The following is a 17,277-nucleotide window of genomic DNA, read 5'->3' as shown; positions in this document are numbered from 1 at the left end:
TTTATGACACAGGCCATTTAAAATTTGGAAACTTGTAATAGCTTTAGCCTGCTCATTATCAGGAAGTAAAAATGCTTTATTGTCATCCCACCCTTTTGTGTTTCTGCTTTTGTGCATTTGTCATAAGGCCCATATCAGTACAGTAGTACATATGAAGAATTTTGAATGGATACCCAGATAAATAAATATTGGGGATGTGTTCCCAAATCTTTACTGGTAGTAGTATTCCAACAATAAAGCACACACACATATACGTATAGAGATGGATGGATCCATTCATCGATCTATCCACAGATAGACAGCCTGAGATCACTTGTCAACTGTACAGTTTAAATACCTTACTGTTATCAGTGTCGTCAATAGGGTGATATGATGGTATTGGTGGGAACTTCCCGATTTTTTTTTAAATGTCCTCTAGTTACTAAATGAAGAAGTGCTGAGTCACAGCAGCTTGCTGGAAACCATCGAACTCAAGGGGGCTGCCATGACGGAACACTACGTCACGCAGTTAGAGTTCCAGGAGCTACAGGAGCGGTACAGGGGCATCCAGGAGAGGGCCAAGGTATGTCTCTCCGTGTTCCCTGGAGACTCACTCCCTGAAGTCGGAATGCTTGGAGCAGCACTTCCTTAAAGACCCACTGATTTCTGGAAATGACAGATTTATGAATGCAGATAGAAGAAAATGATATAGCAGATAAAAAAATACATTTTAGCACTTTAAGAGAAACCACTGGTAAAACCAAGAGAAAACCTTCAAATATTTTAGCACATGAACGTTACTGAAATAGAATATTTGTCAACTAAGAATCCCTAGAAATGTACAAGGAAGATTTATGAATGATGCTTTAGCGTGGCTGGTACTGAGAGTTTACTAAAGCAGGCAATCTTCATCAATAGTATCATTCTTCATTTAGGCCTCACAAATAAAATAAAAGTAACATCTCAAAGCACATCCTACTTTATTAGACAAAGTACATGGAAAAAGGAATCCACAGTGAGCCCAAATCCTTACTTGAGAGATAATATAAGAATTTTAGTTTTCTTCATAAGCAACACTGTATTTTTATGACAAGTAAAGTTAATTCACTTTTTTGGCATGTCAGCGTTACACTTCATAAGCAATTCAGAGATCAGGAAGTTAATGCAACAAAATGATCTTTACAACTCCTTTTAATCCTGATATTATTTTTGTATTTTTGCATAAACCTTGAATCTTCATTCTTCTAGGAAACCGTTTTCCAGTGATTTAATAAGCATGCTCTTCTGAAATTCCAACAGAGAATTTTTACAGTACACTGAAACTGCATATAGTATTGCATTCCCATCTTAATTGTCTTAAATGCTAATAACAGGATGTGGTAATGAAGTCTGAAAAACTGGTTCGCCTGCACCAGGAGTATCAGCGAGACCTCGGGGCATTTGAAGTGTGGCTGGGGCAAGAACGAGAAAAGCTGGAGCGATACTCAGTCCTTGAAGGTGATACCCACACTCATGAAACAGCACTGCGGGATCTTCAGGTAAAGTTCGTTTTATCTTGAAACAAAGGACTTTTCATTCTAAATATGGAATTATTCTGGTAAGCAATGAGAAGCTAACATGACCTTGAATCCTATACATATCTGATACATGTTTTAAATGAGACTCTAGTAAGGTCTTATCTAGAGCATTCTGGAACTTCGTAGTATATGCTGGCCGAGATCATTTAGTAAGTAATTTAAGATTTTATTTATTTATTTTTAGAGAGGGAAGGGAGGGAGAAAGAGAGAGAGAGAAACATCAATGTGCGGTCGCTGGGGGTCATGGCCTGCAACGCAGGCATGTACCCTGACTGGGAATCGAACCTGCGACACTTTGGTTTGCAGCCCACACTCAATCCACTGAGCTACACCAGCCAGGGCTTCATTTATTAAGTAATTTAAACCCAGTGAGGCTGGGACTTGAAGAATTTATTCAGATACTGTGGTGGTCTGTGACAGGAACGTCTGGTGGTCTAATTTATGGTTTGACTGGCCCACCTGCCCATTGGTTCTTAAAGGATTCAATTAGACATGGGACACAGCATCCAGAGTCCACAGAATGTGATACTCCTTAAAGTCAGACTGGCGGCACCATCGTGGGCCATCTGGTTTCAACCAAAATCTCCATCCGTGAGGATATAGGTCCAAGGTCAGAGTCCTAGAAGAGGGAATTAGAGGAGCTGGAGAATGCTGGTGCCCAGGCAACAGGCTGTGATTCCGGGCAAGGTGGCAGACCTAGTGGGACAGCGGTCCTGACCACTTATTTACTCATTCAGCATTTATTGAGCACCTAATACAGTGCAGACACCGGGCTAGTGGCTGCAGGCAACGATTACTAAATATTATCGCTGCCTTCCAGGAACTGTAATCTGGTGAGAAACGTAGATCCACAGTTTATTTAAGAAACTCATCCATTCTGCTTTAAGGTCATAGGATACTCTGGGCTGCCAGGCTTGGCTGTCGTAATTTATTTTAGTAGAGTCGGCTTTGTTTTTGCTGAGCAGCCCTTCTCGGCACTGTACTGCAGGCCCTCTTGGCAAAAGCAAATGGCGAGCTCTCTGGGCTTCTGTGAGGGAACCAGGCCAACAAGTTCCTTGTCTCCGGCAGGTGTTCCCCTCGTTGGGGTCAGAGGAAATGCTTCACTCCGTCTGTAGTAACTCGGCCCAAACCTAACTCCAGCCTCTCAATTGGCCATGCGTCAATTCTTACTTTGCCTCATTATGAGTCATCACGAAGGTTAGAAGGAGGTGAGATGATAGTGGCAGGTAAAAGCAGTGAAGAACTGTCGTGTTCCAACGGCACAGCACACCAGCGTGCCGTCTCCAGGATCTCGACGTCCCAAGACACGCGCGGCAGTGTGGGGACGGCCGGCCAGCAGCGTGGACCACATTCCCAGGCTGTTGCGTATAAGCCGAAGGCCAATAGCACATAATAGACTTTTAAACTATTGAGCCGTATTTTTCCTTCAGGATGAACACTTAAAATATGGACCATAAGAGAATTCATATAACACAGTGATGATTTGTATAATAGCAAAAACAGTTATAGAATATAGAAAGGGTGATATATTGGAGAGATTAATAACTTAGGGTGAGGATCAGTAAATGACCGCCCACAGCCACAATGCTGGTATTTAAATAAAGTTTTGTTGAAACACAGCCACACCCACTCATTTACATACCACCTGTTGCTATGTCAGAGCTACGATGGCAGAGTTCAGTAGATGCAACAGAGACCATGTGGTCCACAAAGCCTGAAATTTGTACTCCCCAGCCCTTTATAGGAAAAGTTCGCCAACTCCTGAAATAAACAAGGAGATTAAAAGAACAAAATTAACTTTAAAAAAAAATTTTAAGAACTTTGGAATAAAATTTCCATGTCTGTGGCTCTTTTGGTTACTCTTTCACCATATATATTGTTCTCTTCCATTTACATATTCACACTGCAGCGTTCTTGAAAGTGACACCCTACTGAGGGAAAGTGAATCCATTAGTTTGTACCATATGAGGTTGCTGTTTCCGCAGGTGAAAATAGTCAGGTACCAGCAATTTCAAATGGTTTCAACGGATATTAAATACTTTTATCATACTGTATTTTATCTAAAAATGTACTTTTAACATACTTGATGGGTTTTGACTTGGTTCCTTTCAACTTTAGTTGATCAGATCAAGTATCGGTGTTCATTTTTTCAACATAAGAGATGCAAGTATTTCATGTTGTTTTGCCAATATCTTTAAAGACATGGGCTTTTCAGCCCTGGCTGGCATAGCTCAGTGGATTGAGCATGGGCTGCGAACCAGAGTATTGCAGGTTCGATTCCCATCAGGGTACATGCCTGGGTTGCCGGCCGTGACCCCCAGCAACCACACGTTGATGTTTCTCTCTCTCTATCTCCCTCCCTTCCCTCTCTAAAAATCAATAAATAAAATCTTAAAAAAAAGACACGGGCTTTTCTTTTTCATAAATTGTAGTTGGTGCTCTTCAAGGCTTGGTTTATCCTGAGCTGGTAAGGTAACTCTTCGGGGCTTAGGCTTTGGTGGAGGAAAATGCATTTGCCCCTGGGAGCACCCATTTGGTGCTGTGATAATTCAACCTCCCGTTCCCCTCTAGGCAAACTTTTCTTGGCCCACACATTCCCCAGAGCACGGCTTTGGCAAAGCGTCCCTTCTTAGCAAAAAGAGGGCTCATTGTTCCTGTCTGAACTACAAGTGTAGCGCTGATTTTATTCAATGTCGAGCAAGACGCCTTAGGTTTTTAAACAGATTACGAGCCATAAAAGGCCTAGGTATTTCTTTTAAACAATAGCCCTTTAATCACAAGTGTTTTTGCCTAGAAGCTGAAGAGTTAAAATGCACAAGCTGTTTCTAAGATGACTGAGACAAATATTACTATGTGTAGGTTATTCGTGTGTGTGTGCATGTGTTTTGATTATTTGGATAGGAAATATTTGCAAGCCTTTCTCCTGCCTTGGGAAATACTATTTCGTGTTAGGTTGTTTTGCATAAGATAATAAAATGGTTCTTTTCTCACACGAGGTTCACGATGGCACCGTTGGCTTGGGTGAGACACGATAACCTGCAGGCAGGTGTGAATTATGAATGACGTGTGACAACCACCCCTGTCTTCTGCAGGAGCTGCAGGTCCACTGCGCCGAGGGACAGGCGCTGTTGAATTCCGCGCTGCACGCCAGGGAGGAGGTGATCCCATCAGGCATCCCCCAGACGGAGGACCGGGCTTTGGAGTCTCTCCGGCAGGACTGGCAGGCGTACCAGCAGAGACTGTCTGAGACCCGAGCTCAGTTCAATAACGTCGTCAACAAACTGAGGCTGATGGAACAAAAGTTTCAGCAAGTGGACGAATGGCTGAAAACGCTGGAGGAGAAAGTGAGTCTCAGGGCTGGACGTCGGTCCAGCCGGGCAGCCAAGGAGACACAGTTGCATCAGATGAAGGTAAATTAGTGCGAATTCCTGACCTTGGTCCAAGAAGCAGTTGCCTTGCGGAGCTGGTTTCATTAAGATACTTAGTAATTTTTTTTTTGTCCGAGGTTTAGATTTTGCAAAATCTTCTGCTTGAAAAGAAAGTTGACATAAATGACAATGGAACATTCTAACAGCAATTTTGAATAGAATCTTAAATTTGCCTTTAATAAAATATAATTCAGTGAAATATTTTATATTTCCCTATACCCTATGACCTTGCTTTGCAAAGGAATATACGTGCTAGTATTGCAGTCATTTAAGTGAATTGTTCTGATTTGAAATTGCTCCAATTTAGTGCATTGAAGTAATACTTGGTATTTCATTTTATTCTGATTTTCATGCAAATTTGATGCACATGATCAAAATAATGCTTAAGCCTTTAGAATTTTTTTTCATTATCCTTCTAGTTTAAAATTTATCTAAGTACAAAAGTAGATATAAAAATATGTCACTCTACTTTAAAAATTTTGAACAGAATTTTAATATAGTACTCAAACTCAAAGAGTACAGCTTTTACCCTGTAACTGTATTTTTCACAAAAGGTATATATGATACATTTTCAAAATTATATCAGAATAAATACAATCTAAACATATACTGGAGTCATTCCCTATTAATACAGTTATGTCTATATAAAAGTTTACGGTTTTTGAACTTAAGTATAATACATACCAAAAAAGTGCCCAAATCAAGAATGTATAATTTTTATGACATTGTTGGAATACAATTTTTATGAAGGTCAAATACATATTTTCAAAATTACATCTCAGAATAAAAATATTCTCAACATGCACCGGAATCATTTCCTAGTCAAAAGATGCACGTGTCTGTCTTACTCAGCAGGGCCTAAGACTGACCCTTTCTTTCCTCGCCCTCTCCCCGTCGTTTCAGAAGTGGCAGGAAGAGATCACCTCTTCCAGGGATGAAGTGGAGGAGGTGGGAGCCAGAGCGCAGGAGATCCTGGACGAGCGCCACGTGAGCAGCCGCCTGGGCTGCCAGGCCACGCAGCTGACGTCCAGATACCAGGCCCTGCTCCTCCAAGTGCTGGTGAGCGGGCCAGTGCTGCCCCCTGCAGGCCAGCACGCTGCCCAGGCCAGAGCATCCCTCCTTTCATCCCCTTCCTTTCTGGAAGGCACTGGCCCAGGTCTTTAATCCACCGTTCCATTTTTCTTTTTTCCCTCAAAGGAACAAATAAAATTCCTGGAGGAAGAGATCCAGAGTTTGGAGGAGGCCGAATTATCCCTAAGCTGCTATTCTGATTGGTACAGCTCTACTCATAAAAACTTTAAGAATGTGGCTGCCAAAATCGATAAAGTAGATAAAGCAATGATGGGGAAAAAAATGAAGACGTTGGAGGTAGGCATGCCCGCATCAGGCTTTTGTCCCCCAACCTTTCTCCTTTCACTGGTCTGCGCCACCCTCCCGCTCTGCTCTGGGGAGGCTCGGGCTCCTCCCTGGCCAGCATGATGCGGGGTCCTCGGCTCATCACTTCCCTTCAAATGCTAAGCTCCAATCTCGTGCAGGCCACAGGCAGACTTTTATTTATTGGTGATGTGATCTCATCTGAATGACTTAGCCATGACTGCTCATGGAATTCTTAACTAAATCCCAATGTAACACTTGAACAAATTAGGACAAAAATTGATCTCAAATCCACGGCACCGGGTGTTGACAGTTTTAACTCAGATCTCTGGGGACACTGCTTAGGATGAGAGAAACACCAAGTCCTTTCTTAAGTCACTAGTTTGGAACTCATCTATTGACTGAGACATTTTAAAACCTATGTTGATGTAAATAAAAGAGGATTTCTGATTCCTGGCAGGTCAAAATTGGTTATAAACTTCAAAAATATATTTTAAGGGGCAATAGTGGACTCCAGAATGGGGTTGGAAGTCTTTTTCCCTAAAAGGAAGGAAATAAGGTTAACTCATTGTTTGCTCCCTCCTCACTCTCTTCTCAGGGTTTGCTAAAAGACATGGAGAAAGGCCACAGTCTGCTGAAGTCGGCCCGAGAGAAAGGAGAGAGGGCTCTGGAATTCTTGGAGGACGGCGAGGCGGACTCTTTGAGAAACGAGATTCAGGGTCACGTGGAGCAGCTGAAGGAGCTGACCAGCACTGTTCGGAAAGAGCACGTGACTCTGGAAAAGGGCCTGCATTTAGCAAAGGAGTTCTCAGATAAATACAAAGCACTCACTCAGTGGATCACAGAATACCAAGAAATCCTACATGTTCCTGAAGAGCCCAAAATGGAATTATATGAGAAAAAAGCTCAATTATCTAAATACAAGGTAGTGCACGGTTACCCACTGGTGAATGCAGGACGAGCGTATAGGGACTGAGTGGGAGGGAGATGATCCCTGGTGTGTCACTCTTAGCCGGGGCTGGGAAACATCCCTAACATGTCTGTCCTACTGGGGGTGAGTGATGCAGATGGATGTAGCTGTACATACTGCCTCAAAGCTACATTTCCATCCCGGAATCACACCGCCCTGTATTCAAAGCTTGTATCTGTACAGGGAGGGCTATTCCCACAGTGTGATCCAGGTACAAGGCTCCTCCAGGTACATCTTCCTGGCATCAGAATCTCACACCTCTAGATTTTGTTTGTTTCGGGTGGAGTCTTCCCTTCACCTTTGGCCTATAAGCTGACCCATGGTAAATTTAAAATGAGATACCATATTTGTAAGAAAACACGTTCCAATTAACCAACTATAGCTAAACATCTTAGAAATTAATTTTCCAAAGAATAAATGGTGGTGTGAATATAGCTAGCTTTATAGGATACAGAAAGAGATATTTCAATGTGAAACAATATTTCATATTGTTTAAAATTATGGAAGTTTACATGTGGAATCATTTGTGCTCTAAACTTGACCCGAGTGATCCAACAATAGTCTTTAAGAACTGTGTGATGACCAATGTCGAGGCGTTCCCTGTCGGAAGCTTTTTCTTCCTCCAGCCTCTGTGTCTAAGCCAATCCTTGGCATTTCTACCAAATCTCACAGCGTGCCACTGAACCACAGAAGTCCTGATATATTCACATAGCCCTGTGGACCCCTACCGCAGCCTCACAGCTGGCTTTTGCTTCCCTAACTTCACATGCGCCTCAGGCTGCAGTTCACTCCCTGAACTCAAGACAAAAAGACAGCACCTCGTTTTGTGTCTCTTTTTCTCTGCTGAAAGGAACGGGTTGGAAGCCGGAAATAGAAATTGTGTTAAATGTAGCCACAGGCAGTTCTTTTGCATACTTCCTTCTCCACTCTATTGGACGTGTTACCCTCTATTTAAAAACTCTATCAGCCATAAAAAAACCCATTTCCTTTCGTGTTTTCCATGTATAGATTTATAAAGTAGGTCGGTATCAGATCTCATGGTATCTTCACCTTGACCACATGGGTGAGCTCCCTCTCTCTCTTCTCTTTGTAACTCAAGTCGCTTCAACAAATAGTGCTGTCCCATGAACCATCGGTGAAATCAGTGAGAGAGAAAGGTGAGGCTCTTCTGGAACTGGTGCAGGACGGTTCTTTGAAGGACAAAATAGATCAGCTTCAGAGTGATTACCAGGACCTTTGCCGTGCGGGGAAGGTAAGGAGGCATCAGAAACTCGGTGCAAAATGTGTGTATTTGCCACAAACAGGGTCTTGACTCCTTTTGCTCTGTCAGGAAAATTTAAGGGCTGGGATGGATCAGTACTTTTCCTTCTATTCAGATGGCATAGTAACTTTTGGGGGGGATCCTAATAATTGTGTGATATATGTAACCCTATGTGGTATATGTACCCTAGGAGATGCACTGCTTTATTTTCAAAATATAAAAGCTTTGAGTAGTTTCGGGCCTTCTGAGTCACCTGTAATGGGCACCTCGCTTCACAGGAGCACGTTCACAGCCTGGAGGCGAAGGTCAAAGACCACGAAGATTACAACAGTGAGCTCCAGGAGGTGGAAAAGTGGCTGCTGCAGATGTCAGGCAGGCTGGTGGCGCCCGACCTCGTGGAGACCAGCAGCCTGGAGACAATCACCCAGCACCTGGCCCACCACAAGGTGCGTCTGGTCTCCAAAAGCCAAAGAATACAGGGCAGCTTTCACAGCCTTACCTGTGTGTGTGTGTGTGTGTGTGTGTGTGTGTGCACGCGCATCCCTGGATTATAATGATTGAAGTTAAAGAGTCAGGTCTGAGTCCCGAGGAGATCTAATAGTTGAGAACAGTTAAATCCAATATTGAAGTGAATCCGTAATAGTTGAATCCTGGCATTCAACTCTGAACACATCGTCCCATTCTTCCCGGCTAATAGTTTCTTATTGCAGAATGTAATCTTTATGGAGTCATTTATCAAAGAGATTACCTCTAATTTAGAAATGTGTAGCCAAAGGTAGGGTGCGGGAATAGTGATTAGAAAGTCTGGATTCTAGCCAGACTCCCCCCTGTCTAGCTGGGAGGACTTAGCATCTCTGAGTCTCCTTCTTTTTCTCCTTTGTAAAGAGCGATGACAAGACCTGCCCCATCACGGAGCTGTGTGGGCATCACGGGAGATCATTCCTGTGAAAACATTTTGTCAGCCACAGATTATGATACTGCTATGAGGTGTTCTTATCTTTATTAATATATATATATATTTTAGTAACTATATGTGCCAGATAGCAGATGTCATGATCACAATGTAGGGGAGCAATGTTGCTGACGTTAAGAAACTGAATTTTAGTCATGATGTAGTTCAAGTCTAGTATGTATCGTAGGAAAGCCGTGAACACTTCTGGGTTTCAGGATTTCTATCTGTAGGAGAAAGTTTTATTTAGCAGATGTGAATAGAAAACTAACTACATGGTAGAGTCTATTAGGCACTGAGGCAATACCCTGAATAACCTCACGATGCGGTGACTCTATTCCAACTCGAAGACCAAATGGTTCTTTTCAATATGGTGTATGTGATAGCCACCAGTGCAACACTATTGGCAAAGTGGCGTGCCCCAGGCTGCCGAGGGACCACTAGGTTTCCCGTAGATATATTGACATGCCGACCTTGTGTTGGAGTGTGTCACTTGTCCTTAGGATCATGTAGCAGTCGGGGAATTAAAACCTGATTTGAAAAAGTTAGTTCCTCTTCCCCACATCCCCACGTGATCTCTGGGAACGCTCACTAGAGAGCACATGTGGGGACAGGGTGTGTATGAGCTGAAGCTGGGCAGAATGGGGTCCAAAGCCTGGGGGCTCTGCCAGTTACTAGTTGTGTGGCCTCGAGTGTTGCATAACGTCCCTGTGCTTCAGTCTCCTTGTCTGCAAAGTAATGAAAATAATGCACATTCCTCGGGACTTACAGATAGTTCTTGGAATGTAGCAGATACTTAATAAATGGTAAGTGGTAAATGCTATTTTTATTAATAAAAATATTTGATGTAAATTAGGTATAATTCAATCATTAGATATTAGATTATTATATAAATCAGATAGTATACTAGTAGATACATTGGATATTAGTAAATTAAATAATAATTCTATTTTAGGTATAAATTACACTGGAATTATAATGCATTGAGCTAAAAGTTTTGTAAACATCTTTTCTCTGATAATAATACTAGGGAGCAGCTATTTCTGCTGCTGAGATAAGCCTCAAACCCACTGTAGTTTTAAAGGTTATCTCATCATCCCTATGTAACTTAATCTACTAAATTCATTAATTCTGGCCATTGGCGTATCCCTGAAACGTGTTGTTTTTTTTTTTTTCATTTGCTATGTATGGGAACCAAGATAAATTATAAAACTCTTTCAAAAATATCACTAAACAGTGAAACTTTCATCTTAAGCTTGCTGTTTCATAAATAGGTTACTTAAAGACTAAAAATTGAATTACGAGGATTCTGCTTCTTTTTCTAGGCAACGATGGAAGAAATTGCTGGCTTTGAAGACCGTTTGAACAACCTTAAAGTCAAAGGCGACAGTTTGATCAGCCAGTGTGCGGAGCACCTCCAGGCGAAGCTTAAACAGAGCGTGCACGCTCACCTGCAGGGCACGAAGGACAGCTACTCGGCGATCTGCAGCACGGCCCAGCGGGTGAGTGCCGCGGGCCTGCCCTGGGATGACTGTGAGTCAGGGAGAAAGCCTGCAGGATCAAGACATCTGTAAAAAAGTGTTGCTGCTTTGGTCTTCGGGGTAGTTTCAGGACATGTCCAGACAGGAGCATAGATTTCAGTCTCTATGTGGACACAGAACAAATGTATTGTACGTTTGACTGATGTGACAAAGCAGTGAATTTCAGATAATTCATTTTACCTAATTCTTTTATTCATCAATCAATATCAAATTTATTTGAATTTTGTTTTCTTTATTTTTAACTGAACACCACTACTACTTCTTTCTAATTTTCCACTTATTCTATAATACCTAGATAAGTTTATCTGTAATTTGCAGAATAATTATTTTTTAACTCTATGCAGCCTAAATTCTATTCTAATTTAATATTTTTATGCACTCATGTAGAAGCTGATAAAAAGAATAAGTATCAATTTTGAGTTATACTTTAAAGGGCGTAAAGAGTTATACTAAAATGGAATCCCCAATGTTATAGAAATAAGTCTACGATGGATAAGAATTGCCCTTTTAACAAAAATTAAGTACACCAGGTTAGGGAAGTTTTCAGCCATTATTCCCTCAAATGTGTTCTCCATCCCTTGCTCTCTCTTTTCTCCGTCTGGTACCCCTATGATGTTGATGTTGTTACACTTGATGTTGTCTTGAGGTCCCCTAGACTTTCATTTTTTAAAAAAATATTTTTTCTTTTTGTTGCTCTGGTTGGGTGTTTTCTGTTCTCTTGTCCTCTAAATTGCTGGTTCAGTCCTCTGCTTCATCCAACCTGCTATTGCTTCCTTCTAGTGTACTGTTCATTTTGGATATGGCATTCTTTCTTTCTGACTGGTTCTTTGTTATGGATTCCACGTCCTTTTTCACGCTTACTGTCTCTTTAAGTTCTCACTGAGACCATCCATTCTTCTGCTAAGGTCCTCAAGTGCCCCTATGACGGTTATTTTGAACTCCACACCTGTTATTCTGGTTGCTTCTATTCATTCTTTTTCTGGAGATTTCTCTTGTCCTTTCCTTTGGGATATGTTTCTTTGTCTCCCCATTTTGTCTACCTTTTTGTGCTTGTCTCTGTGTGTTCACTACACACAAGAATAAACTCAACACAGATTCAAGATATAAATGTAAGGCTGAAACCATAGAAAATTTTAGAAGGGAACATAGGCATGACACTCTCAGCCATTCCTCACGGCAATATTTTTTCCGATATATCTCCTTGAGCAAGAGAAATAAAGAAGAACTTCTAAAAAACGGGGCTATATCAAACTAAAGGCAGAAGCGTCTCAGTCAGAGAAATACGGTTGATCTTTTCATGGCATGGCATTTCATCTTTAGTTTCTAGCTTAGACAAAACTGCATGTGGTATCCCATCATGGAGAAGCTACAGAAACTCTGATTTATGTTTGACAGTGTACTTCAATGATGTTATGTATTCTAACACAATTTAGAGTTCCATTACCTCTGCCCACATTCCCCTTCCCTCATCAGGATAGTATATGGGAATGTGTGGGCTGAGAAGTTATAAACTAGGGGTGACCGTTGTGCTGCGCAAGCTTTTGGAGTGCATGAAAACTCCACAGATGCACGTATCATGCTGGGGTGTCTGTGGGGAGACATCTGTTCCAGTGGACACCACGGTGGATGCGTCTCACTCGATTCCAGTGATGTTTGCAGAGGACAAGACGGCGCTCGCAACCGCAGCGTGGTCATTTCGTTTCAGGTGTACCAGAGTCTGGAACATGAACTGCAGAAGCACGTCAGTCGCCAAGACACCCTACAGCAGTGCCAGGCCTGGCTCTCTGCAGTCCAGCCGGACTTAAAGCCGAGCCCACACCCACCTCCGAGCAGGGCAGAAGCCGTGAAGCAGGTAGGGGCTCCTGGAAGTTCGTGTTATGTGATTTATTCAGACATGCAATGAAAACATGTTAAGGGCTCATTATGTGCCAAACTGGGCTGGCTGCCGAGGATAGAAAAGTGCAGCACCCCAATTCTGCTGGGCTGGATTGACTGCACATGGCAGGTACGGCATTTTTACAAATTGGAAAAAAGATTGTGACTCACTGAAGGCTGGGGTGATAGTTGGCCTATTTTAGCAGTAAAGTATTTTTTAATTAAGGTCTGTACATTTTTGTAGACGTAATGCTATTGTTTACTTATTAGACCACAGTACAGGGTACATCAAACTTTTATATGCACTAAGAAACCAAGAAGTTTGTGTGATTTGCTTTATTGTGATACTCACTTCATTGACTTTGCAGTCTCTCCAAGGTGTGCCTCTATAAATGAGGTCTCAGTCTGACTCTAGTTGCTGGCTTGTTCGGATGTGTGACTGGAAAATGTCACAACTGGCACCGTGACAACTTCTGATGGTGTCTGACAGGGCCAGGCAATGACAGGGTGTAGTGGCATTTTGGTCAGGGCTCCAGGATGCATTGCGTCCCCCACCTGGTAAACAGTAAACATATAATGATAATATGCCTCCCACGAACACGAGAAAATGACACACTAATGTGACCCCATTAAGAATGTGCATGTTTTTATAAGGCACGCCATGTGAATTTGGGGGGAATGGAAAAATGTAACTGCCAGGTTTTCCCTTGAAATTGACTTCAGCAAGAATCTTTTGCAGCTGTTCTGTCACTGACAATCTGTAAGCTGCTCCCAAGGCTTTTGGAATCAAGTCAATGTCAATCTTAAATCAGTATTATTTTTAAATATATTTATGAAATAAAAAATTCGATACCTCATTCCCTTCTCATTTCCAAAGCTGTTTGGGACAGATCTCTCTCTCTGAGTCGCAGGCACACGTGGAGTGACTAATGACACAAGCACCGACTGGCGGTGAAATACCTGTCACTTGGTGCACTGGATAAAATATAGCTGTCACTTCTGAATTAATAGAAAACTGGCTTATATTTATTCTATCTACCCGAGAATGGTGTGTTTCGCAACCCACATAATTCTGAGGAAAAAAATACTAAGATTGGAGTGAAAGAATTAGGCTTCATTATCGACTATGACTTGGGAGATCCAGCTGATGTTTCTGTAGATCGACTTTATCCCGTACAGCAAGCAGGCAGAACCACTTTCCCGATGTGTCTATACATGTAGCAAGTGAGAACCCCTTCGCAAAACCTCTGCCACCCAGCAGCCGCCTTCAGGCCGCCGGCACTCCTCATCTGACGCCTGCGGTAGCCGATAGCTGGTCAGCTGTGTCATCACCACCTGTCCCTCTCCTGGGACTCTAAGCTCCACAGGAACAAAGGTCGAGCTTTGTGTGCTGCCCATTATCTGAAGCAGAGCCTACGTATCTGACTGTCTTCGAAGAAACTTATCTCTCCGTGTTCGTGTGCATAGATTCATGATTCACCTACAAATGCCTTTCTCGAGTTTTCTGCAGAAAGAGAGAGTCCAGCCACCCGCAGTTTCACTAACCCCAGTGAAGCCTTCAAGGGCACAATGACTTTTTCCTTCACGTCTGCAGGTTAGGTAAAAACATGCTAAGAAGCAGGCCAGAGTAGGTAAGGATTCTTTCTCTGAAATGGAAAACAAGCTAGAAGGGCCAAGGACGCAGGAAACATCGCAGATGTTTCTGGGGGGGGCGGTTCCTTTTCCCAGACCACACAGGCTTCGACTACAACGAGGAACAAGTGATGGTCCAATGGGCCCCTGCCTGTGTGTTCTGAGTTCTTTCTACAGGTTACTAACGCCTGTCATTCACAACAAGCGTTGTGAATACTGAACGCAGAGAAATTATTTTTGAAATGTCAACAAAATAGTACAAATAGTATAAAACAAATGGTACAAAGATTTGCAGTCTAAATATAGCATGCATCTTTTTCATTCTGACGAGTGTATCTTGTATTTTTTTTTAAGGTCAAGCACTTCAGAGCTTTGCAGAAGCAGGCAAGGACCTACTTAGACCTCCTGTGCTCCATGTGCGACCTGTCAAACGCTTCCGTGAAAACCACGGCAAAAGAGATTCAACAAACAGAGGAAATGGTACCATGTTTAAAACCCCCATTGGATGTGCCTGTTGTATTATATTCTCTTGCTTGAATGTTAGATGCGACTTTTAAAGAAAATACCCCCTTCAGTTATTCTCACTACAAACTTCCTATGGTGATTATGACAGATACTCGAATTCCTACGAAGTCGCAGAAAAATAAGCACACTCAGATCCTGATGTCACTGAACTGGAACTGAAACACTTAGTCCCATTGATCTGCTCATCATTACACTTCTTTCCTCTTCTTTTTTCTCCCTAATTTCCATTCTCTTTTCCTATTTTCCACCCATTTTTTTTGTTTTCTCCTTCCCATGTTTTTCTTTAGGTAATATGTAATACAGAGGGGGTACCTGGTCCTCGCTTTATGTTAGGGGTGGCAAAGAGCCTACGAATGCACTGGCAGTGGCTGAGTGTGGTGTTGAGGAGGATTTTGGGGCTGCATCTGGCCTCCGTGAAAATGCTGTGATGAACTAGCAGTACCGTCCACGGCAGACAGATGGCAGCACAGGGCCAAGTGTTTGGTGCTGCTGCCTTAAACTCAACATTTTGAGGTTTAAAAGAAAAATAAGATGTAGTTTGGGGTTTTAATTGATTAAATATTTACAGAATAGTAAAACCACCCAAAGCAAGAAATGTCTTAAAATCATGTAGGTTTTTCAGTTGTATATTATCAAATCAAATCTGTTTTTAAATCCTTATGAAAGAGCAATAATTCATATATTTTTACAGAAATGACTTATTGAAATGAACTGTATAGTTACAAAAACCAGTGAAACAGGTCCAATATATTAAACACATAAATAGCTAAATTTTATAATAAAGAACAATATAAGTCTTTTCCAGTTAACTACAAGACTAAATTCACGAGTTAGATGTTGAAAGCACTCAATGTGCAAAACCATGAGGGCAACTTTTGACCTGATAAATGGTTAAAAATTCTTTAAAGCTGATGAAAGTCCTATGGCATCTCTTAGATATGGAAAGTCCTTAGAAAACCCAAATGTATAAAGAAAACCTACTTTTCTTGAAGCAACTAGAGAATCCTTTGTGCACGTATCCCAGAGCGTGTGTGTGTGAGTGCACGTGTGTGCACGTCTGTCGGCCTGTGCGCATGGACAGGCCGAAGAGTCGCCTCTCCGATTCATTGAGCATGCGTGTTCCCATCTATTTCCATCTACTGCTGCTGACTTTTGGCTCTGTGCTCTCCCGAGATTGAAGAAAGGCTCGCCCAGGCACAGAACTTAACTCAGGGCTGGGAAGAGGTCAAGCACATGAAGGTGGAGCTGTGGATTTACCTCCAGGACGCCGACCAGCAGCTGCAGAACATGAAGCGGAGGCACGCAGAACTGGAGCTCAATATTGCCCAGAACATGGTCTCCCAAGTGAAGGTGGGAATCAGGGGGTCTCCAGGGGAGGCAGAGAAGTGCCAGATGGGTGTGTGCCCATCAATCCTCAAACGTTAGCATAGCTACTTACGGGATAAAATAGGATCAGAACAAGCTTCATTTGGTGCCAGGGAAGGACAGTCAGAGAGTAACCTTCTCTGAAGTACAGCAGAGGGAATGTAGTCAGTGATGTTTTATAATAAGGAAGTACGGTGTCAGGTGCCTGCTACGCTTACGAGGGGGTCGTTTCGGAAGTTACATATATGTCTAACCGCTATTTTATACCCCCGAAACTGGTATAATATTGAAGGTCAACTGCAATTGAAATAGAAAAATAACAATTAAAAAAAGAAAGTACACGTTCAGATGTTTTATTGGAGTTCCAGTTGGTCACTTGCATCAAAAGACACTCACGCTGCACTTTGATCCCGAATGACGCAGCTGTGGCTCAGCTGACAGCACCAGACACCTCTGCCGCCGAACACACACAAACCCTGTGAGTCATCGCCTTCCTGTCATCATCAGTCAACACTGTCGAAACTGTAGGCTGCCTGGGAACCGATTAATTATATACACATGTAATATGCAAGATATGTATTAATGAATGTATAATGAATTTAAAATGCAATAGACATATAATTGCTAGTCTATAGTTCCATATAATTTAATAGAAGATGTTCTGAACCAGATTGGAAGCCATACCAGTTTTTTTTTTAACAAACTTTAAGGCTTATGTTTTTCTCTGTGAGAGGGAGTCATTTATAGTTGCTACTGACATATTGTTTGCCTATTTAGAAAAAAAAAACAAGATGATATAAA

General features: G+C 42.2%; 1 protein-coding gene across 13 annotated transcripts in view; it reads left to right on the top strand.

The window, feature by feature from the left end:
- The window catches only part of SYNE1 (spectrin repeat containing nuclear envelope protein 1), a 433,377-nt gene that overhangs the window by 234,847 nt on the left and 181,253 nt on the right, over window positions 1-17,277 (top strand). For all 13 annotated transcript variants that reach the window (XM_036024918.1, XM_036024914.1, XM_036024915.1 and 10 more), the window contains 12 exons: window positions 419-562; window positions 1,353-1,517; window positions 4,649-4,966; window positions 5,888-6,043; window positions 6,182-6,352; window positions 6,957-7,283; window positions 8,428-8,580; window positions 8,868-9,035; window positions 10,864-11,040; window positions 12,785-12,931; window positions 14,941-15,066; window positions 16,285-16,461. In XM_036024918.1, coding sequence (XP_035880811.1) covers window positions 419-562; window positions 1,353-1,517; window positions 4,649-4,966; window positions 5,888-6,043; window positions 6,182-6,352; window positions 6,957-7,283; window positions 8,428-8,580; window positions 8,868-9,035; window positions 10,864-11,040; window positions 12,785-12,931; window positions 14,941-15,066; window positions 16,285-16,461 — 2,229 coding nt within the window. The remainder of the gene's footprint in view (window positions 1-418; window positions 563-1,352; window positions 1,518-4,648; window positions 4,967-5,887; window positions 6,044-6,181; window positions 6,353-6,956; window positions 7,284-8,427; window positions 8,581-8,867; window positions 9,036-10,863; window positions 11,041-12,784; window positions 12,932-14,940; window positions 15,067-16,284; window positions 16,462-17,277) is intronic.

Source organism: Phyllostomus discolor, chromosome 4 (genome assembly GCF_004126475.2).
Source record: "Phyllostomus discolor isolate MPI-MPIP mPhyDis1 chromosome 4, mPhyDis1.pri.v3, whole genome shotgun sequence".
Taxonomy (NCBI): Eukaryota; Metazoa; Chordata; class Mammalia; order Chiroptera; family Phyllostomidae; genus Phyllostomus; species Phyllostomus discolor.
This window is presented reverse-complemented; position numbering and strand designations above follow the sequence as displayed.